A 26,235-nucleotide genomic window follows, 5' to 3' on the forward strand; every position below is an offset into this window, starting at 1 on the left:
ACTGTTTGATTAAGCCATGCTATATCAAAAGTGCCTTGTTCCACCTAAGGGAACTTTGCAGATAAAGGAAGCTCACCTTTTAAAATGCAGGGCTGCTGGAACATGCAGGTTTTAATCAATTTGGGTGGGAATCTTGGTAAAGGACATACGCTTCCTTCAGTAACCTAAGTATACAAAACTCAGTTTACCGTTTTCAGTGAGTCAGATTGTGCTGGCTGGGCTGAGGGGGACAAGAATTGGCCAGAGGAAGGAGGATGCTAGTTATCCTGGCAGGAAATGACCTCGGACTATCCTGCTTCTTCTGCAGATCTCTTTTCTGACAGCTGTCGTTTTCAGTTTCATCAGCCTAGGAACAACCCTTTCTGGGCTCCCCTCCCCGTTCATCCTTCCTCTGGCAGCTAAAGATAGAAAAACCAATGGAATGTAAGTCAGAAAGACCCCGAGTAAAAGAATCATGCGTTGTCATGGTAGAAGTTAAATTATGAAACATAGCAGACAGTCAGAAACGTGCAAAAAAAGAAAAAAAAAAACAACAAAAAACTGGACTCCAGTGAGTTTTGACCTATCTGTGGAATTGTAAGTCAGTGGACAGTGTCTGCAGACATAGTGCTCCCTTGGCCCATGTCCGCAGCAGACATCACTAATCAATGGCCTGGCCCCTTCCACTTGGCCCTGCCCATTCTATTCGGGTTCTGCCCCATCCACGGCATCCTTGCCAAGACAGCTGCCAGGAAACCAGACCAGTCTCCGAGTGATGACACAGGAGATGCTGGAGCCTGTTGAGTCTGTGTCCCTGTGCCAGGCGTTTGTCATCCCAGTGTCTCCTAGAATGGAGACAGCTCTCTTTGTCGCTTCAAGACCTTCATCTGCTTTTTTGAGCCTCTGCCAATTGGGGGTTTCCTGCAGGGAAAGAGAAGAGGAAGTGCAACTTTAATCTTCACCCCAATCGAGGGAGGTAGGCTTTATGAGTCGCGTTTCACAGATAAGGAAACCAAAGCTCAGAAGGGATGAGTTACTTGCTCAAAGTCAAACAGCCCCTAAGCGGTGGGCCATGATTGGAAAGCAGGTCTGTGTCACTCAGAAGTGATGAACCAGGGCCGTGCTTCCCAAGTGGTTGGAGCTCTGGATATAAAATGAATATAATGAGAACTACAGGTTATTCAGTGATCATTCTAGTGGTTGTCACCATTTCTTACTCTTTCACAAACCCCGCAAGGTAGTTATTACCTCCATTTCTAGAGGAGGACACGGAGGCTCAGAGAAATGAAATCATGGGCCTGGGTGGTGGCAGTGCTGGAACCTGTATGAGTGGTCTTTTTGCAAGTATTTACATCGCTCCCTGATCTCCCCCTGCAGTACCCGCCCCGTACCCCAGCATCCCTGTCTCCCGGGGCTCCTGACTTCATGTTTCTGCATAGTACATTCACTCCACAGTAGATCATGTCTCTCGCTACTAGAAAGGAAGCTCAGTGACTGCAGGGAATTTTATCTGCTTCATTCATCAGTGTATCTCCATGCCCATAAAAGATGGTCTGGCACCTGCTAGGCGCTCAGTGAATTTGGGTGAACACATGAACTATTCTAAGTCCTTTCCTTGAAGCATCTGTGGAGTGCTGAAAAGATCCCGGTCATTGACATCAGAACACCTGGCCCGAGGACTAGATCGAGGACTACAGGCATAACTCTCCGTCCCGTGACCTCAGTAGTCTCATCTGTCAAATGGTCAGTGAGTAAGCCCAGTCCAGACTGTCATGAGGGTTGAGGGGTTAAGGTGTACGGAGTGCCACCCATCCGAGGGGGCCTGGTTCCAAGCGTTGGCCAGAAAGCTTGTCCTGCCCTCTTCCCTTCAGTTGCTCTGTGGTTCCCCCTTCCTCTGGAAAGAGGGTTTCCAGACTCCCTCATCCAACAGGGGTTTTGGGCAGCCTGTGCGGCACGTTCCCTGATACCAGCACCATCCAGACAAAAAGACCACAGCGTCCCCGTGGCTCAATTAGAAGTTAAAAATAAGACATATAGAAGCAGACTCTAGAAACACGTTCCGGCATCAGTCTGCACGGCCGTGCGGGGACCAGATGGCCCTGTGGAAACAGCTGTATCCCGGAGAAACCTCAGAGAAAAAGCAGAATGCATTATTGTTCTCACGTGTGGGCGCATGTCATCCGTTCTTCAATCACGCGGCGGGCAGCAGAGCCCCTGGGTGGACGGCGCCAGACAGGGCCAGCCTCCAGGGGCCCTGCACAGGCGTGGTAAGTTCTAGAGCCTGAAGGAGCACAGCCTTGGCCTGGGGGGCCAGGGGCGAGGATAAAGGGAGGAGCCATGCAGTCAGGCCACTCAGAGGACGCGTCCAGGCTATGAGCACACCAGCGTGGCCTGTCTGCTTTGTTCCAGCTCCAGCTTGCACACATTTCCTCCTTCACACCCCTAGGCTCTGGTTGTAATCCGTCCACACACGCCAGGTGCTCTCCCTTCATGTGCTTTTGCCTGCAGCGGCTCCCTTCCCTCTTCTGGCAGACTTGTCCTCCACGAGCTGATGCCTTGCACAGTGTCTAAGAAGAGGACGACGGCTCTGGGAGCAGGACTGTCACACGTAAAATCTAAGCATTACTGAATATGAGAGTTCAGAGTTCCGGCCATTTACTTAGACTCTTTGAGCCTCAGTTTTCCTATCTGTAAAATGGGAACCACAACTAGTCCTATCTGACTGGGCTCAGTGAAGACTAAATGAGGCTGGACAGTGTGACACACAGCACCTGCCTCCCTCCCCGCCGTCATTAAGTCTTGTTGGTGTTACGAATACATTGGTGTCAGGGAACGTGCCACGCAGGCTTCAGTATTGTCCTTGCTGACTTGCTTCTTTGTCTCCCCACCCAGACCAGATGAACAGTTTAAATGTAGAACCTGGGGTTCATTCCCCAATCCTAGCACATACCTGTCTGGGTGGTTTAATAAAGCAGCTCACCTGCTCCCCGGAAAACCACAGGGAAGAGGGCCGAGGTGGGTTTCAGGAGAGGTGCGTTCAAGTCCCAGCTTCTCTGAGCAAATCAGCTGAGGGCACTAGGGCAGCCCTGCCTGTCTCATTCAGATAGTGGGAGGAACAGATGAAGTCCTGGGTATCAAAGCGACAGAAAACTGAAAGTAAACGTAGGAAGTATCAAGCAGGATACTGGAGTGTTGCTTTACCCACCAGATACTTCCACCCCTGCTGCTGAGGCATCAGAAGGAGAGGTATCTTAAGAAGGAGTAGACGCCTTGCTTGGTCTGTTGTACCCTGTCTTCATCATTCACCGGCTAGAAGAGGCAAGTAGGTGTCTTAAAGTAGCACAAGCAATTTAAAATGGGCTCAGCATGCTGGAAGGGTTATTACTCGCATAAGTCCAAATGGGTGTTTCTGATTGGCAGGTGGCTTTTCTCCAGGTTCAGTGGCCCAGACTCCTTCCATCTTGTGGCTCTGCCCTCCAGGGAGCCTTGGACTCCACCGCCAGATGGCCTTGTTCTGGCCAACAGAGAGGAGTGTGCATGAATCTGCCTTGAAAGTGGGGCCTGTAGTAGCGAGAAGCTGCCCACATTCCACTGACCAGCCTTGGCCGTGCAGGAAGGTTGAGAAGGCAGCCTGGCTGTGCGCCCAGGAAGAGAAGAGACCATGAATCTTGGTGCATGCAGAAGGTCCCCATCACTGGAGAGGACACATGCATTCAGTCCCCTGTAGTCATAGAACCACCTAGCATTAGACCTGGAAAGAGCCTCAGAGATTGATTAACAAGGCATTGTAGTGACTTGGTCTCATACAAGAATGAGGGGAGATACATGTGGTGGTAATATTTTAGCTCTGTTCGCTCATGATGTGACCTTGAACAAGTGGCTAAACCTTTCAGATGATGAATGCTTTCACCTGTAAACAAGGCAGACCGCTGTCCCTAAGCCACAGCGTCAGTGTGAATATTCAAGAAGAAAATGCTTGCAAAGCTCCCAGCATGTTCCCTGACCCTAGTGGGCACTTGATCCTTGAGAGATCTTTTCAGAAACCCGAACCTCTTGTCTTAGCAATCGGAGAAATGACTTGCTAAGGTCACATGGAGAGTGAGTGTCAGAGGGATCCGGTCTCTGTTTCCGGTTTTCCCCATAACCTCTCTCCATAGTTTTTCCTGACTTTGAACGGAAGTTTACTGGGCCGGAGCCAGGGACGTGCTTCCAACCCCTCTGAATCCTCCGGCATGACCAGCCATCAACTCCGACAGCTCAGAGGTCAATCCAGGCCACTGTCCTTAAGGATGGAAAGAAAGAAATGCAAACTGCTTAAAGGGCCATTTTCCCTGGAGTCCAGATCTCCCTGTGCCTCAGCTGGCTGCCCAAAGAAGCAATTTAGCAAATGCATTTTATCTCAGGAGAAACCGGTCTTTTGTTTCTGTGACTTGCTTGTCAGGAGCCTAACGCTCCCCCCGTGGCCACAGTATGGAGTGCCATGGCGTTCAGCCCTGTTAATGAAAGCCCTCCCTCCCGCTCAGCATCTCCCCGGAGAAATCACACATACTCTAGGTGGGAAGGGGGTCTCGTTTTTTAGGCGGCTTCAGCCCTCCCCCTGAGATAACATCAGCCTTGCAGCCAGCAGGAAGAAATCCTAATTTAGAATTTGAAAAGGTACATCATGTAATCATAACATCGCTTGGGTTTCGCGTAGCACTTTACAGTTTGCAAAGCACTTCTACACGCATTAGCTCCTTTGAGCAAATTGCAGGGAACTCGTTAAGGACAGAAAAGTAGAAAGGAGCCAATAAAATTCATCTGTGAACCCACTAGTCAGAGAAAAGCTTTGTTAACATTGTAATGTGTTCCCTTTGGTCTCTTTTCTATGTGGCTTTTTGTTTGTTTGTGTCTTTGCTGTATTGGGATCTTACGGCAGATGCATTTTTATCGGCTGCTTTATCATGGAGCATTATGCCTTCCACAGTCTCTTTGATCCTTGCATCCATCCCCGAGGAGCGGAGTCCCCTCACTGCAAAGATGCCCGTGGTGTGAGGTCCCAAGGCTAGCTTCTCAGTCCGGAACTGCTTCTCCCTAGCTGTGCAACCGGCAGATTACTGAAACCCTCTGAGCCTCAGTTTCCTCCTTTATAAAACAGAGGTGTGTGTGCTGAGGGATTAAATTAATAAAGCAACCCACCTGAATGCACTTAGCACCACACCTGGCACAGAGCGGGCGCTGTATCCGAATCAGCTGAGCGAAGGGACAAACCACCACGTTGAGAGTGACTGTAACATTAAACTCAAGGAAGGCGTCTGGCTGGTCCAGGGTGCCATGGATTTTGACATCCTATGTCGGACATCATAGCTGATATGTTTGCCATGATACCTGGTGTGGTTGGTAGACACAGTGTTCCCCAGACCCTTCCCCTTCAGCGCTATGATGGCCACAGGTGACCTAGGGATGCGGATGCCACTGAACCACAGCATTGGTACCTGGAAGTTTCTAGAGGCTACTTATCCCCAGGACTGCTGATCGACCCTTCCGACCAGGTCAGGCCATGCTCTGGTCATTGTGGAAGCACTTTCATTGGTCACTCTTCCTTTTTTAACACGAGGACATGGCTGTGAGGACATCTGGTAGGGGCCTGGTGGGCACACAGGGTGCTCTAGATGTTCTAGGTACAGGAAATTGAGAGATGACTAGGATACAGCTCCTACCTTGAGGAGCCCACTGTATACAGGTGCCTTTCAGAAAAGGGCTCTCAGAGCTCTTTACCTTGGAACATTGTTTTTTCTGGACTCAAGGGTATGTGCCTGCATATATAGAGAGAAACCCCTGTACACACATGCATTTCTCATGCTCTGGCCACTGATTCCCCTTCTCCCATGAGGAGGATACCTACTCTTTCAAGGCTCATTGAAGAAAAGCCCCCCAACCCCACGCACACGTCCATACCCATCTTCACATGTCCCCACTCCCGTCTTCCCTGAACCGAAGCCATGCACTCCTGTCACCTTAAAAACAGCACACAAATGAAACCACGCCCCACCCCACTGAAACAACCCCGCTTTTGCAAAGAGCTTTGCAGATGTTTATGCTCTGAAAGGGAATAATTGCGAGTGTTCTTTTGCAGTGTGGGCGAGAGCGAAGGAGGGTATGAGTTGGTTGAGTTTCCCATTACAGGGAGACATTGTGGTTTCTAGGTATATTTGGGTTCCTCAAGGAGGAGGATGTGGGGAGTGTGTCCAACACTCGTGAGACAGAAGCGCGATCCAGGCTCAGTGAGCTCCTGCCTTCCCTGCCCTCGCCCGACTGTCTCCTCCAGGTGGCGGCTGAGGACAGAAAGCAGCTGTCCAGGGACCCCTGGGTGTCTCAATCGTTAAGCGTCTGCCTTCGGCTCAGGTCATGATCCCAGGGTCCTAGGTCCGAGTCTGGCATCGGGCTTGCCGCTCAGTGGGGAGTCTGTTTCTGCCTCTCCCTCTACCTGCCTCTCATGTTGTTTATGTGCATTCTGTCTCTCAAATAAATAAATAAAATCTTTAAAAATAAATAAAGGAAGGAGGAAGGAGGGAGGGAAGGATGGGAGGAAGGAAGGGAGGGAAGAAAGAAGGAAAAGAAAGAAAGCATCCTTCCAGGTGTCTCCCCTCCCTAACTCTGATAACCACCGTGGTCATAGACGACGTCTGCTGTGTCTTTAAGTCAAACACCATAGTCCGTCCATGCAGGATCTCTCGGCATCCTCCAACAGCCCCCTGGGTCTTTCCTGTTATCATCCTCATTTTACACTTGAGGAAGCTGAAGCTCAGAAGGGTTAAGCACCTCCCCTGCTCGCCCAAGACTGTACAGACGCGAGTGGGATAAAACCCGTGACTTCAGCCATGGTGCCGTGTGTGCTTCTTGACCCGAGGCTGAATGAGCACCTTTCCTGGAGAGGTAGCTCGGTAGTAGAGGGACACAGACCCCAGTTCGACCTCCCTGAGTGACCTCAAGATCTTGAGGCTGCCTTTCAGCTGTCAAATGTGGCTGCACCTGCCCCACTGGAGGGCTCCAAGGAAAGAGATCACGCGTACCCGGCACCTTGCTGGCGGCGTGCTTGGTTGCTATCCAGCACATTTTCAGCCATCACAGACCCTTGAACTGCAAATACAGGAGCAGATAATGGGCTTAAGGATGATCACCCTCCATGTATAACATTAGAGGATACGGAAGGAAAATCAGGCAGGCCTTCTAATGGTCACAGTCTTCACGTAGGTATTTCTCCTGCTCACGGCACATGAATATTAAGCATCTGTCATGCCGTGGGCACGGTGCTAGGGGCAATGGTAAAGTGTCACCGTGTCTCCAGGAAAGTTGCCCTGAAATAATTTGAGTTCGAACTGACAAGTGCTTTAGCGGAGTTAGGAATTGAGGGCTCTTGAGTCAGGAGAAGTGGACCCGCTGTAGCCGGCACAGTTAGCAGAGGTCTCAGAGACAGACTCCGTGTCATCCAGGCTGAGTCTTGAAAGGCAAATAGAAAGTGTCCTGGTGGAGAAGAGTGGGTGAGGGGAGGGAGGGATGTCGAGAGGGAAGAAATGTACAGAGTCGCAGAGGAAAAGAGGGAAAGGCGGGTTCGGGGAACAGAGATCGCTGGTGCAAATGCAGAGAACACGGAGGAGTGGGGGCACTGGGTCAGAGAGAGAGGATGTGATTGTCAGCAAGGATCTGGGTTTAATCCTGCAGGTCAGAAGGGGTCATTTGGCTCCTAGAATGTTAAATGGAATGAGAACTGCAGTTTCCTAGCCTTACATGAGTCACACCGTTGGCATAATGGGAGTCTTCAAATAGGCCAGGACTTGAACTTCAAAAACTGAAAAGTCTCCCTGATTGCAACGGTGTTAACCATGTTAAAAATCTTCATAATGGGCGAGAACATCTCCTGGATCGCTGGACCTCCACCGGTCCCCCCCTCCCCACCCCAGCAGCATTTGGAAGTAGGTGGGTACATTTGGAGTTGTACAAGGCTGCCTGGAGAACTCTACCGGCATTTAGTAGGGTGGGGCCCGGGAGGCTAACTGTTCGGGGATCTGTGGGACAGGGCACATCATGGAAAAGCTCCCTGCACAAATACCAGTGCCCCCCCCCCCCCATCGATTATCTATGGCTCCAATACCGTAAAACCTCAGTGGGATTCAATGAGAAGTGTTCATTGAGGAGGCAGCCGTGCTGAGCTTGGCCTGGCTTGCTCCCGCACCTAGGGCAATTGCAGAGTTTCTGCTCTCCTCCAGGTGTGTCTCGTCTTCCAGCAGGCCACCCAGGCATTTTCTCATGGAGAAAATGGAGGTTCGAGAAACACGTGGTTCTTCTTGAAGCCTAGTCTCACTATGAGGGCAGCGTTGCTTCTCTACCATTTTATTAGCCAAAGCAAGTCTCACGACAGAGTAGAGATGTGGGAGGGGGTGAAGAGTCAAAGGGATTAACACAGTCACGTGCTGCCGCTCACATCTTGAGAAATAAGGCCATAGCTTAATTTAGCTTTATCTACGAAGACAGTGGTTTTCGCTGAGACAGGGTCATACAGAAGTGAGTTAATATAATTCTTGTTTACTATACATTGGCTTGGAGATTTAAAATATGCATACACCTTCTTATTGGAAAACTGCTCTGTTACCCTCAGTTAAGTGAGTAGCTCTAGCCATGAAAACTGTAATCTACATCCAGCTATCTGCCGTCGTGTAATGGACTAGGCTGATGTCATAGAAAAAATATTAGAACGAGCCATAGGACCTTTGGCAAATTCAGCTGAAATATAGTTTGCATATAATAAATTCACCCATTCTAAGTGTATAGTTTGTTGACTTCTCACAAATGTATACCCATGGAACCATCGCTGGAACCATGACCTAGAACATTTCCATCCCCCCAAAAAAGTTCTCTCCTGCTTCTCCCCAGTCTATCCCCTCTGCCCCCACACATCCACTGATCTCATTTCTTTTCCTATTGAAGTTCTTTTACTGTTTCACTGCAAATCTTCATCTATGAAACCAGCCCAGTCACCCCTGCCTGGGATGGATATGGTGGGGTTGGCATGACATGGTTGTGTATCGGGCAGCTGTACATCCTCAGATCTGGATATTGTGCATCTGCATCCGCCCGTGTCAGATGCTAAGTCCTTGGTTCCCTGCTGACAAGTCATCCAGCTCTTGCACTGGTTGGGGTAGGAAGGCAGGTAGAGCTATGTAAAGAACTTCTACAGGCAGATTAAGAGAGCAGGACTTCCCAAGAGTTAGAAACAAGAAGGAAGAGTAGATGCCAAGATTCGGATGAAATGAAAGGAACAGATCTTTACATTTTGTTTATGGGTTGGTTTAGTCTTTATCTTCAATACCTGGTACAGAGATTGACGTCTGTAGCTCTAGGTGGGAGAAAGAACTCATGCAAAGGCTCCATTTGGATTTTGGTACTCTGTTCCCTGTTATGTGGAATTGTACTGAGTCACCTACCAAAGCATTTTCTTTGTTTGTTTTTAAGGAGTTTGTGGTTGCTTACATATTTGTCAGTGGTGACGACCATCATTCTCAGCTCAGAGGAGGCTTGCTTCTCAGATGGAGAGGACAACTGCCCCTCATCATTGCCTTTTTAAAATTAAATGCAGAGGAAACTAAAACCAGTGATCCTGTTCTCCCACATTTGACCCATCAACAACGTTCAATGAATAACCGACTCAGGCGAGGGCAGGCTCCTGGCTCCTTGGGGTGTCCCTTCTTGGTCCCATATCCCCTTCTCCTACATTTCAGCTCCAAAAGCAGCTCTCTGAGCTCGATGAGGACGACCTGTGTTACGAGTTCCGGCGAGAGCGGTTCACTGTCCACCGAACCCACCTGTACTTCCTGCACTATGAGTATGAGCCTGCTTCAGACAACACGGATGTCACCCTGGTCGCTCAGCTCTCCATGGACAGGTAGGCCGATGGGTCCTAACCTCCCCACAGCCCCACCCTGCAGCTCTACACTCAGTCAAAGGGAAAAAGGAGAGATGGCCTGACAGCCATAGGCTTGGGTCACACTCCTCTCCAGCCCTGAAAACAAGGGCTCTTGTCTTCTGGTGAGGGTGGTGGTTTTGAGAATAGGAGAAGAATTGATTCTAAAGAATAGAGCTCTACTCAGACTACCTCAAGGAAAGGGGGGGTATTATAGGGGTTTTATATATATATATATATATATAGTGATTCTATATTATATTCTATATATTCTATATTATATTCTGGAATCACTATCACTGCAGGAAAGCAATCACTGTTTCTTTTTCTTACTGTATTGATGTGACAAACATCCACCAGACCTTTATCTGGAAGTACTGATGAGATTCCTGTCCTTATGGGGCCAACAGTCCAGTGCACTGATTGTCCACCTTGGCCGGGGACATACTGAATCACCTGGGGGGCTCTTAAGACAAATTCACCTTCGAGCTCCATTGCAGAGACCAGTTAAGTAAGAACATTTGTGTGGTGGAGACCTTGCATTGTTTCACACTTGGAATGTGCAGCCAGAGTTAAGAACATGAGTGTAGCGGTATGAACAGCAAATAGATAGTTGAGTAAAATGATTATAACTGTGATAAGTGCTTTGGAAGGAACTGAGACTGATAATAACAATGTCAAGAGAAGGACCTTCCTTGGGAGATGTGGTCAGGGGAAACCTAAGGAGAGGGCATTTCTGCAGAGACCTAAAGGAGGAGAAAAGGAGTCAGGAATGTGAGTTGCTGAGAAAAACAAAAACAATTCCGGGTGAGTAAAATAGCAAGTGTAAAGGCCCTGTGGTAGGAGGGGGCTCGCACATTCAGAAACATGGTAGAAGTATGCTGAGGCATAGTAGCAGGGACGTGGCGGGAGATGAAGATTATAGAACATTTGAAACCCACCAAAACATTGGATTTTATTCTCAGTGTGGTGAGAAGTTATTGAAGACATTTACACAAAGTTTTATGATCCAATTTATGTTTTTGAAACCCTCTCTCTCACTGCCAGGGGTGCGTGGATTCAAAGCCCCGAGGTCACTCACTCCGGGCTGTACTTTTCCATACCTGGTGCCCTCGGTGTCTCCCTGTCTCCCTCCCACCTCCGCCCACCGGCTTTCTCTTTGATTGACACATGGCCCACGGGGGCTCCCTACCCCCAGTTTCCTTCCTGCCGTTCCCTGTCCGCTCCCACAATTAGGGAATCTGATGGGCTCATTCTCGCTTAGAGTCATCTCAGAGATGCCTGTCCAGCCTCTGGCTGTAACTGCAGGGGCCTGTTTCTGGGACCGCATGGGTCCGTGCCTGTGGCGTGCTGAGAGCGGTACCTGGCATGCTTGTTAAGTGTTCAGTAAATGCTCGTTATTTGTGGGGAGTGATTAAAGCATGGGCAAACCAGTGCAGGAGCAAGCCCTCGGACACGAAAAGGTTCACGTGCAGAAAGGGGTCTGGGAGCTGGGAGGAGCGCATGGAACCTTGCATCCAGAGACATCCAGGAATGAGTCACACAGAGCGTGGCGGACGGAAGCAGACTCCACGCCTTGAGAGTCCCACTGTGCGTTGGCGGATGCTTGCTTGTGGAACTCAATGGCTCCATGGGCTGGGGGTTTCCTGGAGGTTCGTAGGCCTCAGGACTCCCATGCAGGAACACAGACAACTTGCAGAACATAACAGGTAGCAGGTAGAGATGAGCTGGAATGAAGGGGAAAAACCCAGAGCTGTCCCGCACCAGCTCTGACCTGACCTGCCGTGTGACCTCAGGCAAAGTCTTTCTCTTCTTGGGGCCTCGGGTTCTGAATCTCCAGCATTCACGTGACCACTCTGGAACTACTGTGTGAGCATCTGTAACTGTGGTGTGCCGGGCTCTTGTGAGGCTGGGGATATTTATAAGAAGACCCTGCTTTTGACTTCAAGGAGTAGAGAGCGTCTTCATGACTCTGTGTATTAGTTGTCTGCTGGAGTAGAATAGATTGCTACAGATTTAGCAGGTTCAATAACTTCAGTATCTTGCAGTTTGGGAGGTGTCCAGAGTCTGGAGGGGTGCTAGCAGGGTCTCCTGCTCAGCTCCCAGCACTACCATCAAGGTGTTGGCTGGGGGCTGTGATCTCACGGGAGTCAGGGGCCTCCGCTAAGCTCACTCAGCTTTTGGCAGAATTCAGTTGTAGGACCGAGGTCCCCGGTTCCTTGCTGCCTGGTGGCTGGGGTCCTTCTGAGCAACAGGAGGCCACCCTTAGGTCTTCGCCATGTGGTCCTCTGACGGCGCGGCAGCTTCCTTCTTCAAAGCCAGCGGGAAACTCTATGCAGTTCGTTCCATCCTGTGATCCACGGAAGCCGCATTCCGTCCCACTCCCGGGTCCGGCTCACACTCAAGGGTGGGGTTGGACGGGTGTGCATGCCACAGGGCAGCAGTTGTGGGGGCTACCTTGGAATGCAGCCTGCCACAGACAGGTAACAGGTTCTTACTCTAGACAGATGCTGTGGGAGGAGCCCCCAGCCCTGCTGGGCGGTGGAGAAAGGGAGAGACAGGGAGTGGGTCCAAGGGGAGATGTTGCAGCGTTGTATTGGAGGCTCAGTAGACAGCCGATAGGAAGCACACAGGGAGAGAACAGGGAACATGCAGCATATTCAGGGAACAAAGAGGCTCCCTGGCCTGCTGGGAACACAAAGGCTCTGGTATGGTTACAGCTTAAGGCATGGGGGAGAAAAAGGGGAACAGATGGGATTACAGAGGACAGTAGGGAAACCAGGGCAGGTAGCCCCCCACCAGTTCAAACTCATCAGCGAGGCTCCATAAAGGACTGAGCTAGACCAGAGCCTCTGAGTCACCCCTAAACTTCTGTGTCTCTTTGACCTCTCACCCAGCCTTCGGTTCGGGCGCGGACACTCCGCCACCGAGCAGCACTTAAGCGAGTGACCTGGCCATAACAGACCCCTCTTCCCATTTCTCTTCCCTTTTCCTCCTCTATGCCATTTCAAATGAAAATAAAATCCAGTCCTTGAGATTCATGCTGACTCATGGTTGAGATTAGTCTTCTGTTCTCCAGGCGGCAATGCAAGTGCCCCTCAGGCCCCTCGAGATGGGTTATCCGAAGCTCAGAGATTATAGTCTGCCCAGATGAGTGAGTTCCAGATAATTCCAGCTTAGAGCATCCCTGGTTTTCCTTGGTCCCGTTCACGTCTCCCGTTCGTACGTTTTGTTTATTAACAAGATACGCTGAATCGGGGTTAGTGGCCAGTGGGTACCTCCAAACTCAGGAAAAAGTGAAAGAGACAAATCCGACATACTTTCTAATCAGAATCAGATGCCCTGATGTTGAATAATTTGGACCCTGGAGTCAGGCACTGTGGGGTCTTGGTGACTCTACCACTTCTTGGCTTTGACCTTTGGGCAGATCAGCTCTCCAAGCCTTGGTTTCCTCATCTCATAATCCGGGAATAACAATGACAGTAGCTCCCCGCAAGGTTGTTGTCATGACCAGATGAGTTCACGCGTAGCTGGGACTGAGCCTCAACATACAGTCCGAGGCTCCCTATCATGTCATAGCACCATTGGCCCAAATCTTCATATTTGTGGTACAAAAGGCCACTAGAATCGCAAAGAGCTCTGGGTTCAAATTCCACTGGCTCCCTTCCTCCTCTGCTGGTGACCTTGGGCAAGTCACTAACACCTTTGGTTATCTTTCTCCTCATACAGAGAGTTAAAACCTAGGGTCCTGATCAGGGTTAAATGAGAGGCTGTCTGGGAAAGCCCTTGGTCCGTATTTGCATTCAGCGAATATGTACGGATCTGAAAACCTTGACCGCACATGGTCAGTATTTAGGAGAGGGAAAGCGATATAGGAAAAAAGAAAAAAAAAAGAAATATCTGGATTCAAAGTCCGGCGGCACCGCTTCCTCGCTGTGTGGATTTGGGGCTAGTTACTTAGGCTTCTTGAGCCTCATCTGACTTACCTGTGAAGTGGCAATGATACCGTCTGGGTCACAGATCGGTGTCTGGGTTTTTATAAAATGAGGTTCTAAAGTGCCCAGCGAGTGGTAGGTCTTCAACAAATACTTGGTTCCCTTCCCTTGCTGCTTTTTCTCTCTGTGCTAGCTATGGAATTTGCAATCTGGAATGCACAGCAATTAGAAAGGTTTTTAACTTATTAACATCCCAAATCCTTCCGTATACAGTTGCCATCAATAAAAATCCTTTTATTGGGGCAAAACAGAGCCCCGCCTCCTGGTGCCAACTGGAAGCATCCTCCCGGCCAGCCAGGGCTGCAGGACCCTTGGCAGGACCTTCCGTCCCAGCCTGCTTCAAAGAAAACCCTGGCCGCTCTCACATCTGCCGCGGACACTAAGCACAGAGGCCTTCCCTTCAAACCGCACACGTCCCCGGCGTGGCAGGCACACATTTCCCCCCCTAACGCACTGTGACAAGTATCGCCATCCTGACAATACCCCAGAGAGCCCAGGGACTTCCACACCCTAAGGAGAGTGGCTTAAGCACTACCACAAGCTGGTGGAGACAGTAGGAATTCCTCCTTCCGCTCCATCCTACACGTCCAATTACAATGCGGCAGGCTGACTGGTGCCTGTTGGATTGATTTTTAATTGAAGAAACATTTCGGGTGTGTTTGTAAACCTTTGAGTCAGAAGTAGGCCCTGCGTGAATGCCACAAAGAATTAGGGGAGCCGGTGTGCGGGCTCCCGTGCCTGTCTCTCTCTAGAATTCTGTTCAGAAAGAATGACCGCGGAGCTGGCTCCTCTCCCAGCACGCGGGAGACAGCCCTCTCATCCCAGCAGCTGCTGAGAACAGTTGATAGGGACAGGGGTGGGGGGGCTGGCCAGGGGGGCTCCGGATCACAGCGTCCTTGCCACCTGGCCGAGGGACCCTTGCTCTCCTGTATTCCTTTGACAAAGTGCAACTCCAGAGACTCACGTGGCTGATGGGCTCCGTTTTCTGTGAGTGGAGGAAAGAGAACCTTAGCTGGGGTCATGGGGCCCACGCTTCAGATCACGCAGGAGCTTCTTAGAAATTCAAATTCTTGGTCCCACCCAGCCCTAGCCAACGGGGACCTCGGGAATCAGTGCTGGAGTGACCTTGGGCGTGCTTCAGTTCGGAAAAGCACCGTTCTAGACAGTGAAAGGGAACTCCTTCTCCATGTAACAGCCCGAGTGATCTTCTAAAACTCGATCTTCCTTGACTTACAGTGGGTGGGGTTATGGCCCAATGCACCCATCATCGGCTGAAAATACATAAGTCAAAAGAAAGTACACTTAATGCTCCTAACCTGCCAAGTGTCCTGGCTTAGCCTCGCCAACCTTAAACGTGCTCAGAACACTTACATCGCCCTCCAGCTGGGAAAATCATCTTAACACAAAGCCTGTTTTATAACAAAATGTTGACCATCTCACGCAATTTATGGAATGCTTTACAGAAAGTGAGAAACAGAACGGCTGTCGGGGCAGCATGATGGCCGGTGTATCCGTTGTTGAGCCCTGTGATCCCGGGACTGACCGGCATCACGAGAGAGCGTCCCTCCTGCATGTGGATGGCCTGGGGGAGAAATGCACCTGCAAAACACAAAGCATGGTGTCTCCGGAATGCATATCACTTTTGTACCATCGTAAAGTTGAAAAATTGTTAAGTCAACCCATCATAAACTGGGGACCGTCTGTCTGTATCTCAGGTCAACATCTTTAAAACTCTCCGATGATTTCTCATTGCAGTTAAAATGGTACTATGGCTGGGGCGCCTGGGTGGCTCAGTGGGTTAAAGCCTCTCTCTTCAGCTCAGGTCATGATCTCAGGGTCCTGGGATCAAGTCTCACATTGGGCTCTCTGCTCAGCAGGGAGCCTGCTCCCCACCCCCCCCCTTTCTTTCTGCCGCTCTGCCTACTTGTGGTCTCTGTCTTTCAAAAAAAAAAAATTAAAAAAAAAAAAAAAAAAAGAATGGTACTACAGCGGTCCACTATGGCCTTCCTGCTCCCCAGCATCTTCTGTCCTTCTGCCCCTCACTCGCCTGTCTTCCCTCTGTTCTTGCTTGAACGTGCTACACTCAGTTCCCGCAAGGGCTACTCTGTCTCCTTGGAAAGCTTCTTGCCCAGACTTCCTCTGGGCTGGGTCCTTCTTCTTATATCCAAGTCTCAAATTTGGGACATGGCCTTCCTCGGCCAGCCCTCAGGGTTCCTCCTCCCTGTTTCCTGTTCCGCCTGCCTTTTTAGCCCTCCGCCCCCTCAGAACATGTCACGGGTGGATCTGTGTCTTCTCCCTCCACCAGAAGGAAGCTCCAGAAGTTCAGGAACCTTGTCTTTTTCGTTTGTCCCAGGACCCAGCACGTACACCTGCACATCGTAGCTATGTAATAAGTATCCGTTGGATGCGTGCATGTTTGAAAGGCAGAACTAGAACCTAGGGAAGGAGCTGCAGCTGCTATATGTTGAGTACCGGCTGCGTAGCTCACTTTGTGCCGGACACTTTATAGAGAAGCTTAGTAAATGGGCTTGTCAGCAGGGGCAACCCCCCCTCCCCCAACATGAGTACCGTTTAACACCTGTTTGTGTCCTGTGTGAAGCAGGTCACATGGCCATCCCAGAACCAGCAGGGGGGTATCCGCAGAGGCTATAGACTGAGAGAGAGGAGTGATTTGTAGTCATCTACGGAGGTATTACTGTCCGCGCTGTGCATGCATAGAAACAGAAGCCCGAAGAACCGTCATCTCTTGCTCAGGGATGCAGACACAGCTCAGAGTTCAAACCCAGTTCTCTCTGGCCCCCAGAGCCCACCGTGGCACCTCCATACCATGCAGCCCGCCTTGCTCTCATCAGCTGCCTTGTAGGGAGGGAGCTCCCCATCCTAGCAGAGGCCGACGGGCCTTCTGGAATTCCTTCCGACCCAGTCTTGTAGGTTTCTGACTTGGCTGCCTCCCTGCCCGCTCCTTTGTCCCTAGACAGAGCGCACGAGCCTTCCTGACTCAGCAGAACTCCATTGGGTAACACTGGCTCCTGTCTAGACCTTTCTGACATCTCTTTGGCCCTTCTGGAGCCTTTGCCCTCCTCTGGGCAGCGTGAAGCAATAGTGGGCCCTCCGGGGACTCAGAGAAGAGTATGGGCCTGTGGGCTGGGACCGTGGGTGCTAGCACTCAGTCACCCAGTGCTCTTGAGCAAGCCGTGCCCCGCTCCAAGGCTGAGCTTTTCCATCATCCAGATGGCATCATCCGACCAAGAAAACCTCTACAGTTCTTTCCAAACTGAAAGTTCCGTACTTTGAGGACTAACCTTTGTCTCTTGAAACCCTCCCCCTTGTCCCCCATCCTTGCTGTGCTATATACTTTATTGTCCGGTGTAAGAGACCAGAGAGCGACTCAGCCCAGGACTGCCCATAGAAGGAGCCGCACAGGACAACCTTAGGGCACAGGTGTGGGGAGACGCAGCCAGGAAAGGGGTCAAGAGAAGGGCGGGTCTTGGAGCCAGTCCCCCAGAGAGACTGAGGAGGAGGAGGAGGAGGAAGGAAGGCACAGAAGCTGACCCAAGGGAAGAACACATTCATGTCTGGGGAAATGGGCAGCGGAGACAAGATCCTTGGGGACATTTATCCCAGGCTGCCCTGTAGTTCCGTACGGAATACCGGTCTGGGGTCTGGGCATGGGGATCGGCCAGACATGGTGTCCGTCCAGCTGCCCCGCTGAGTAGCTACGTGACTTGAAAGAAGTCCCTTCACCTCCTCGAGCTTCCTTACCCGGAACCCAGGGACGAGAATCAAGTTCATGGAGTCAGCGTGAATGTTGAACGGTAACAGTGGAAATGCAGCCGGCACGGCACCCTCCAAGCCGCAGAGAGATGGTAGGGATTCATGCTGTCGCCCTCACATTTTTATATGTTGTCCTCATTACGAGAAACCTCAGTCTGTCGCTGTTGTTCAGGTCCCGGCAGGAAGTTTGGTTTTGAGGAAAGAGAGGTCAGAAAGCTTGGGGCTGGTGGCCGCCGGGCAGGAGCGGCTGGGTCATCCTTACTTGTGGTTCGTGAAGGTTCCACGGGACATCTGGCCCCATTTCCGGAAAAGCCCACGTGGTCATGACATTTGCCACGTCAGAGGCACCTGAGAATCATTGGTATCTGTGTCTCTGTTCTCATGCTATGCCCTTGGAAGAGCTTGGAAGAAGGGCTTGCTTCCCTTGCTTCCCACTCAGAAAACTCAGACACAGACTCAGAATCCCAGGCGGCGGGGGGCCCCACCATGGGAGCTGGCCTCTCTTCCCGCCGGACACGCGTGCCTCCCACCTGGGAGCTCTTACAGCCACGCGTTAAAAGTCATTCTTACCTTTCACTCCCCAGCTCTCAAAGGATTTGTACGAGCAGCTGTCCCTTCCGAACACACAGTCCCCTCCATTTCACAGACCGTGACAGTGAGGTGCAGGTGGGACCACTCAGAACCCCAGATCCGCTGAGCCCGGCAGAGACCCGGGGCCTGCGACAAAAGCCGCACGCGGACTCTGGGTAAAGCAGGCATTGTGGAGAAGGCGGAGCCTCTTAGAAAACTGGCTCCGGTCAATTTGATTAGTACGTGTTATAAAGTAGGAGACACGGAGGGCATTTTCCCCTGATGAACATCTTAAACCTCCGTCATGAAAGAGGAAGCGAATCCTGGCAGGAGCAATTCACAGAATTACTGAGAGGAAACTCTGAAGGTCCATCGAGAAAGCCATTGACATAAGATAGGTGTGCCCATTTTCTTTTGTTTAGAAGCAGGGAAATGCATGGAATCTATTTCCTGGTAATTGTCCGAATAAAGTGGGCATTCCTACCAGGAGACCGCTGATTATGTACCTCTTGCTGGGCAGGGGAAAATTGAAATAGGCTTTTGCTGTTTCTTAACCATAGATCCGATCTGTCAGGCACTTCTAATGCCTTTGGAGGAAAAAAAAAAAATCTTCATAGATTTTCTGTTGAAGCATTTTTGTAGAATCCTCTCCATGGGAAGCACCTTTTGTTTTTTTTTTCCTCTGGGCTTTCTTCGCCCCCACCCCCCCAATAATCCTTGGCACGACGCCTGTCCTATAGCCTCGCAAAATTGGCCGGGACCCTGGGGCAGAAAGGGCTCTGACAAATGAAGACAGCATCACGCCAGGCACACTTTTGTCCCCAGCGTCCGTGTGTTTTTCCGTTCTCTTGCCAAACGCCCAACGTGTGTTTGTTCTCACTGTCTCCAAGGCCCCGTCCTGGTACCCATCTGTACAGGTCTGGTCCCAGTCCAAGGACCCAAGCTGACCAGACATCTGGATCCCCAGTTTCTCCACCAGGGAAACGAGGGAAATGACAGCCTTGCACCGGGTTGTTGGGGGAGTCCTGGAAAGGGTCTGGTGCACTGTTAATGAGCTGATGATCATCGTTCCCATTGCTCGTGTTTTAATGCTTCTTGTAACTTAGGGCCTCGGTTGGGTTAAATCTTCTGTGGCTGGTGCTGCCTTAGCAGAGCCGTGCAGGGGCTGGACGTCTTTGCTAAGAGAGGAGGAGAGGCGTTAGGTGTTGTGACCTGGGAGGGGACCCTTACATCAGTTAATGTAATCATCCTCACCCTCCACCCATCCCGTGCAAAGAGGAGTCTGAGAGGAGAAGGCTTACCGTGGGATGCAACTCTGTCAGTACCCCCACCTTCATCGGAAGCAGATAAAATAAGAACCAGCCAGGTAAGTAAGTGCTTATGCCGATTTCAGAGATAAAGGAACTGAGCTTTGGGGATTGGCCCCCAGCACGCAGTGATAGATGTTGGAGCAGGGACTTGGACTTGGAGGGGGCAGGGACTTGGACTTGGAGGGGGCTGACCAGGTGTGTGTGGCGGTGGCGTCCGCCCTGGGAGGCTGGGTGCATCTCGCGTGACCCGGGTCCCCACGGCTGGCTCAGCTTTCCTGTCTCCTGCAGGCTTCAGATGCTCGAGGCCATCTGCAAGCACTGGGAGGGACCCATCAGCCTGGCCCTCTACCTGTCGGACGCCGAGGCCCAGCAGTTCCTCCGCTACGCGCAGGGCTCCGAGGTGCTCATGAGCCGCCACAACGTGGCCTACCACATCGTATACAAGGAAGGCCAGTTCTACCCCGTGAACCTGCTGCGCAACGTGGCCATGAAGCACGTGGGCACGCCCTACATGTTCCTGTCTGACATCGACTTCCTGCCCATGTATGGGCTCTATGAGTACCTCAGGTGAGGGCCCAGGGGATGCTGGCTCGGGCAGTACTGGGACCAGAACGCTCCCCGGGAGCGTCCTCCTATCCCTGTCTTCACTCTTAAAGATGGGGCAGCTGGGACCCAGTTGGGGAGGGCGGGGAGGGGACCTGTCTGCATCCACCCAGAGAGAGAGAGAGCGCTGCCCGCTGGGTTCAGCAGGGCCATTGGGCAATCTAGTGTCCTTGTTTTCCTGACTAACAGGCCAGAACCCCACTTTGCATACCGAAACTTTGGAAGCTGCTTGTGGCCTCAGATGCATCTCTTCCGCTCCTGGTCTAATGCTCTCTAGCTGCTAGGGAAACATGTCGCCCCTCTTCCGGTTTTGGATCAGATGACCTTCATCTAACCATTCTAGAAAGATCACTGCCTATTCTGTAAAACAAAGCAATGTGATGGTGAAGGACAGCATTTATTGAAGAGCCTTCTGTGTGCCAGGCACGGTTCTGAGTGCCTGACTAGCAGGAATTCATTCCCACCCACCACGGTCCCTGGGCTGCGCGCTATGATGATCCTCGTTTCCCGGATGGGAATGTGTGGGGCTGTGAGCCCACAGTTACACGCGGACTCACGTAGGGGCCGGGCTCAGCCAGTCCGACTGCAGAGCCGTGGGCTGAGTCACCATCCCGGTGGCCTCAGTGACTCTCCAGTGACCAGTCCCAGCTCTGCCCACGTGTTGGGGCCGGCGTCCAGCAGCTGGACAAGGCATTCTGCACGTGGAAGGCCGGATGGTTGCGTGGGGAGTGGCATTTGTTATGGTACAACAACCAGTCTGGGCTGAGAGGGACTGCTGAATTCATACAGCCCGGAAGTCCCCATGTGGCTAAACGAAAGTCACAAGGTATAACTCGAACTGTAAATGGTCAGGCTCCCCCCCCCCCCCCCCCCGCCATCCTTTATTGCTGGCATCTGTCGGCCTGAATTCTCTCTGCTGCCGGTGGTGCTTGCCTGGATCCTGGTACTGGGAGAGGTGATTTGTGCTTATTAATCATCCTGCCGGAGCCACACATCAATCTTAGAAGGCAGGCAGGGCTCCCCCTTTTACTGTGGGCAACAGTGAGGCCCGAAGCAGCAGAGCCCCCTGCTCCAGTCCCCACGGCTTTGCTCCAGGAGTGAAAGCAGAGTCCTGGCCAGCAGGCACCCAGCTCTGTACTTGCCTGGCTGCTCTGGGGTTACGGACTGTCCCTACAGGGCAGGAGTAACATTCTTTCTCTCCCGCTCTCTTGCCCTCCCTTCCTTTGCGTGTGTGTGTCTGTGTGTCTCGGTCTCTCAGTCTTTCTCTTACTGTCTCTGTTGCTCTCACTCTTAAAAAAAGATCCTCTTGGGGCGCCTGGGTGGCTCAGTGGGTTAAGCCGCTGCCTTCGGCTCAGGTCATGATCCCAGGTCCTGGGTTCGAGCCCCACATCAGGCTTTCTGCTCAGCAAGGAGCCTGCTTCCTCCTCTCTTTCTGCCTGCCTCTCTGCTTACTTGTGATTTCTCTCTGTCAAATAAATAAATAAAATCTTTAAAAAAAAAAAAAAAAGATCCTCTTCCCAAAGTGTTTAAACCTTTTGTCCGGAAGCCGCAGCACAGGTGCCATTTAAGTCCCTCCCCGCCCTGCTCCTCAGAGCAAGGAAAAGCAGCGTGCATTCTCTGTCCACATTTCGGCACCGGGCTTCTTTACAGGGTTATCTTGGGATTTCCTAACCCCAGTCCCTGACCTGTGAGCAGGAGGAGCCCCTTGCAGCCTCTCTCGTCCGTGACGTTGGGGCGGCAAGCATCTCTGTCAGGAAGGATGGGAGATGTCTTCCCTAAGAGCATGGGCTGCGCTGCCCCAGTCCTGATGCTGTCACAGGGCTCCGGCCAGCGCCATCTGTCCTCCGGCTCCTGCTCCCGCTGCAACGGGGCCTTGGAATCCCAGTGTGTGTGGTGAGGGCGCCCCCTTGTGGCCAGACTGCGCTTTTGGTACCCGATTCCTGGAGATTCCCAAGCCCCCACAGCCTGCAGCATCACAAGCTCTGGGAGTCCCGGTGCAAGGATGGGAGGGGGGTTCCCAAAGGAACAGATGGTGGGGGCCACCCTCCACCAAGAGAAGAGAGGCTTGAGGATCAAACCGAGGCCCAGGCTTCCCCGTTAAGGGGCTCTTCTGCAGGAGCCCCTGAGGGGCCTTCCTTCCAAGGAGTTGGTGGTGAACCAGTCCTCTCCTAAGAGTCTGTGGTCTGCTCCCCACGTCCAAGCCCTCTTATTATTTTACCTCCTGGGTTTCATGTTGTAAAAAACATCACACAGGAACAGATTGTTTCTATGTTCTAGTCCTGTGTTTTATTGATCAAAGATGCTATTAATCTCTAATCAAGACCTTACTGAGGAGGAGCTAACCAGCGGTGCCGGTAATAAACATGTTCTTAACACAGACTCACCGGGGGCTTGGTTGGCCTTTGCCCCTTGTTACAGGAGGGTGCGCGGTTCCCCTCGGGGGGTTTGAAACATTGCACGTTGCTCCTAGAACGCTACTGCTCTTCAGAGTCCCTACAGAAGTCCAGAGACCCTACCTCGTCTGGGAAGAAAGGATCTTGTCCAGTCTTTTTTTTTTTTAAGTTTTTCATTGTAATTCCTGTATCATTAACCTACGGTGTCATATTAGTTCAGGTGTATGACATAGTGACTCAGCACTTCCATACGTCACCCGGCGCTCATCATGGCAGGGGCCCTCCTTCATCCCCATCACCTGTTTCATCCATCCATCCCCCCCCCCCCTCTGGTAACCAGCAGTCCGTTCTCTACAGTTCACAGTCGATTTCTTGAAATCTCTCTCTCTGTTTTTAACTTGGCTCATTTGTTTGGTTTCTTGAATTGCACATATGAATGAAATCATACGGTCTTTGTCTTTCACTGACTGACTGACTTCGCTTAGCATGGTACCCTCTAGCTCCGTCCACCCCGCTGCAAACGGCAAGACCTCATTCTTTCTATGGCTGAGTAGTATCCACTGTATATACACACCACAACTTCTTTATCTGTTGATGTCTTGATGGACACCTGGGCTGCTTCTATCACTTGGCTGTTGTAAATAATGCGGCTATAAATATCAGGGGACCTGTATCCCTTTGAACCAGTGATTTTGTATTTGGGGGGTAAATACCCAGTAGTGCGATTGCTGGGTCGTAGGGCAGCTCTGTTTTAACTTTCGGAGGAACCTCCATGCTGTTTGCCAGAGTGGCTGCACCAGCTTGCATTCCCATTACCTGTTTCTTCTTGTGTTGTTGATTTTAGCCATTCTGACAGGTGTGTGATGACATCTCATTGCGGTTTTGATTTGCATTTCCCCAATGGTGAGCGTCGTTTCATGTGTCTGTTGGCCCTCTGGATGTCTCTTCAGAGAAATGTCTATTCGTGTGTTTTGCCTATTTTTTAGTGAGGTTATTTGGTCTCGGAGTGTCGAGGTGTATTGTCCAGTCTTCTTTGTAAAGTACACATGTGGAAACAGACCAGAAGCCCTGACTTACCCCGACTTGCTTGTCTAGAACGAACAGACCTTGTAACTTTCCTGATTCTTCTTCTGTCCCATCCTTAGTATGCTTTCGTCTTTTCTTTCATCTAGTGGGTAAACTTTCCTTTTTTTTTTTTTTTTAGAAAGGAGGGCTTCTTTTTTTTTAAATATTTTATTTATTTATTTGACAGACAGAGATCAAGTAGGCAGAGAGGCAGGCAGAGAGAGAAGGGGAAGCAGGCTTCTGCTGAGCAGAGAGCCCAATGTGGGCCTCGATCCCAGGACCCTGAGATCATGACCTGAGCCAAAGGCACAGGCTTAACTCACCGAGCCACCCAGGTGCCTCTAGTGGGTAACCTTTATAAGGCACCTGCTACTCTGTGTCGCCGTATCTGTGAACCACAGAGATAGGACTGGTGAATCCCAGTGCTTATAGACCAGCAGTAATGACAGTTCAGTAAAGATGCAAATTCTTTAGGTTCTGCAATGGGGCGGGTGGTGTCCCCTCCCAGTGGGATCCACCTAGTCTGGGGGTGGGGTTGGGAGTGGGAAGAAGGGATGCCCTGAAGAAGACAGATCCAAATGGAGGCTGAGTTGGAGTCGGCCGGTGGAGGTGGCAATGTTCCAGGCGGAAGCAGCTGTCCATTCCAGAGGTACAGGGTGGCCGGGGCCTTGATGGGGAGAGCATCGAGAGACGATGTGGACGGAAATGTCAGCTGGCATGGGTCCCAGAGGACTCCTGATAAATATATAGAGGAGTGTGGGCTCCCAGAGGCAGGAGAGCCATGGAAAAAGCCCCAGGAGAATCGGCAGATCAGATGTTCCTTTTAGGAAGATCATTCTAGTTGCTTTGCGAAGGATCAGAATCAGCAGGGCCAGAGCAAGGGGGAGAAACGAGGGGACTGTTGTGCTGATCCAGGCAAGAGGTACGGAGAATCCGATGCAAGGTCGGAAGCAGAAGGGTGGCAGGTAGACGGACCAGTGGGAGATTCAGCAGCTGACGTCAGGAACTGTCTGCAAAGGTGTCCAGACTTTGAAAGGGAAGGTGGGAATCTCTCCCAAATGCTGCCACCTGACTCTTCTTGGCAAAGCTCTCACCCTGAAGTCCGGCCTGCTTTGGCCCGCCTCTCACGCCGGCCGCCTCCTGCCCTGCTGTGTCCATGTCCTTCCCGGACGGAGCAGGCTATCATGGCCTTGACTTTGAGTGTTACAGTGGACAGGACACTTGCTGAGACCCAGGACTCCTGTTCCCACTCACGCTGTGTGCCGTAGTGAACTGTGTGACTTCCAGCAATTCTGTTTTCAGCCTGTTTCCTCATTATCAAGTGAAGAAAGTATCTTATATTAGGAGTCATAAATGCAAATGCCCGGAGGGGCCGGAACCTTAGCCCAAAGCAACAAAAAATGCTGAGTAGGATTCTCTAGAGAGACTATCGCTCCCATCTGAGGCTCTCAGCTTCTTTCCACGCCAAATGTGGCATGATTGCTTTGGGGGCAGTGGGCGGCAGGGCTAAGGTCTTCATATTTTTCTTTCTTTTTTAAAAGATTTTATTTATATATTTTAGAGGGTGGGAGAGTGTGGGACTGGGATGCTGGGGAGGAGATGCCGGGGGGAGAGGGACAAGGACGAGTAAACTCTCTGTTGAGCATGGAGCCCACAGCAGTCCTGAATCTCATGAGCCTGAGATCATGACCCGAGCTGAAACCAAGGGTTGGATGCTTAACTGACCGAGCCACCCAGGTAACCCAGTCTTCGTATTTTTCGAGAGGAGCTGGATACTTGGATTTTTGTGTTTTGATTTTTAAGTTGACAAGTAATTTAAAAACAAAACACTATCCAATCCCAGACCAATATTTCTTTAGGCTGAATAGAACCTCCCAGCCCCATCCTGTGACCTCTGACCTAGATAATTCCTAAGCACCAGAATTCTGAGAACAAGTAAGGACTAGGATTCTATCAGAAGCCCCAAAGAAGCTTGCACTGTTCTTTTCATATGAGGATAACCATATTGGCTTGCCATTGGTTTATGGAAAATTCTCTTCCAGCGAGTGGGATGAGTATGTTTCTGATCCAAACACTAAAATTGGATGTGCTTCGTGACCAGTAGTATATCGTTAGTCTGGGATGAGGTTACGGGTATGGTTTGCCATGAGTGTTGTGGACCCCAATAAGGCCTGTGGACCCCTCTAGAGACCAACTTCTCCAGCAAAGATGCTCAACAAAATGCCATATCCAAATTCTGTTAAAATGGACATAATATCACAAATGCTGGTAGTTACAGTTTTTTTAGCCCTTAACTTGTGCCAGCTGCTTTGTAAAAATGACCTCTGTGGTTCCACACCTCTCTGTGAGGTAACTGTTAACACAGGTGGCCAAGCCGAGGCCCCAGCGAGGTTAAATATTCGTGTCAGAGGGGGCAAGTGGGCTGCCCCCCAGGACAGCCTGCTCGCTTCTGGAAGGGGCCAGATCACTCTCAAAACCCCAGGACATGGGAGCAGCCTGACGGGCAGCTCTCTCCCTGGACCCCCCGCCCCCATAAACAATCATGTCGCCCTTCCGGGGCGGGGGGCACTTGCTTTCCCCGAACAGTTCAGCATCAGCGCTCCCTTGGC

At 51.2% G+C, this 26,235-nt stretch overlaps 1 protein-coding gene across 1 annotated transcript in view; it reads left to right on the top strand.

Annotated features, from left to right (window-relative positions):
- Positions 1–26,235, top strand: part of LOC111157527 (LARGE xylosyl- and glucuronyltransferase 1) — a 566,731-nt gene that overhangs the window by 516,400 nt on the left and 24,096 nt on the right. Inside the window, exons 11-12 of the mRNA XM_022519012.1 lie at positions 9,735–9,898; positions 19,854–20,132. Of these exons, the coding sequence (XP_022374720.1) occupies positions 9,735–9,898; positions 19,854–20,132 (443 nt within the window). The remainder of the gene's footprint in view (positions 1–9,734; positions 9,899–19,853; positions 20,133–26,235) is intronic.

Source organism: Enhydra lutris, unplaced genomic scaffold, assembly GCF_002288905.1.
Source record: "Enhydra lutris kenyoni isolate GAN:26980312 unplaced genomic scaffold, ASM228890v2 scaffoldscaffold55, whole genome shotgun sequence".
In the NCBI taxonomy this organism is placed as follows: Eukaryota; Metazoa; Chordata; class Mammalia; order Carnivora; family Mustelidae; genus Enhydra; species Enhydra lutris.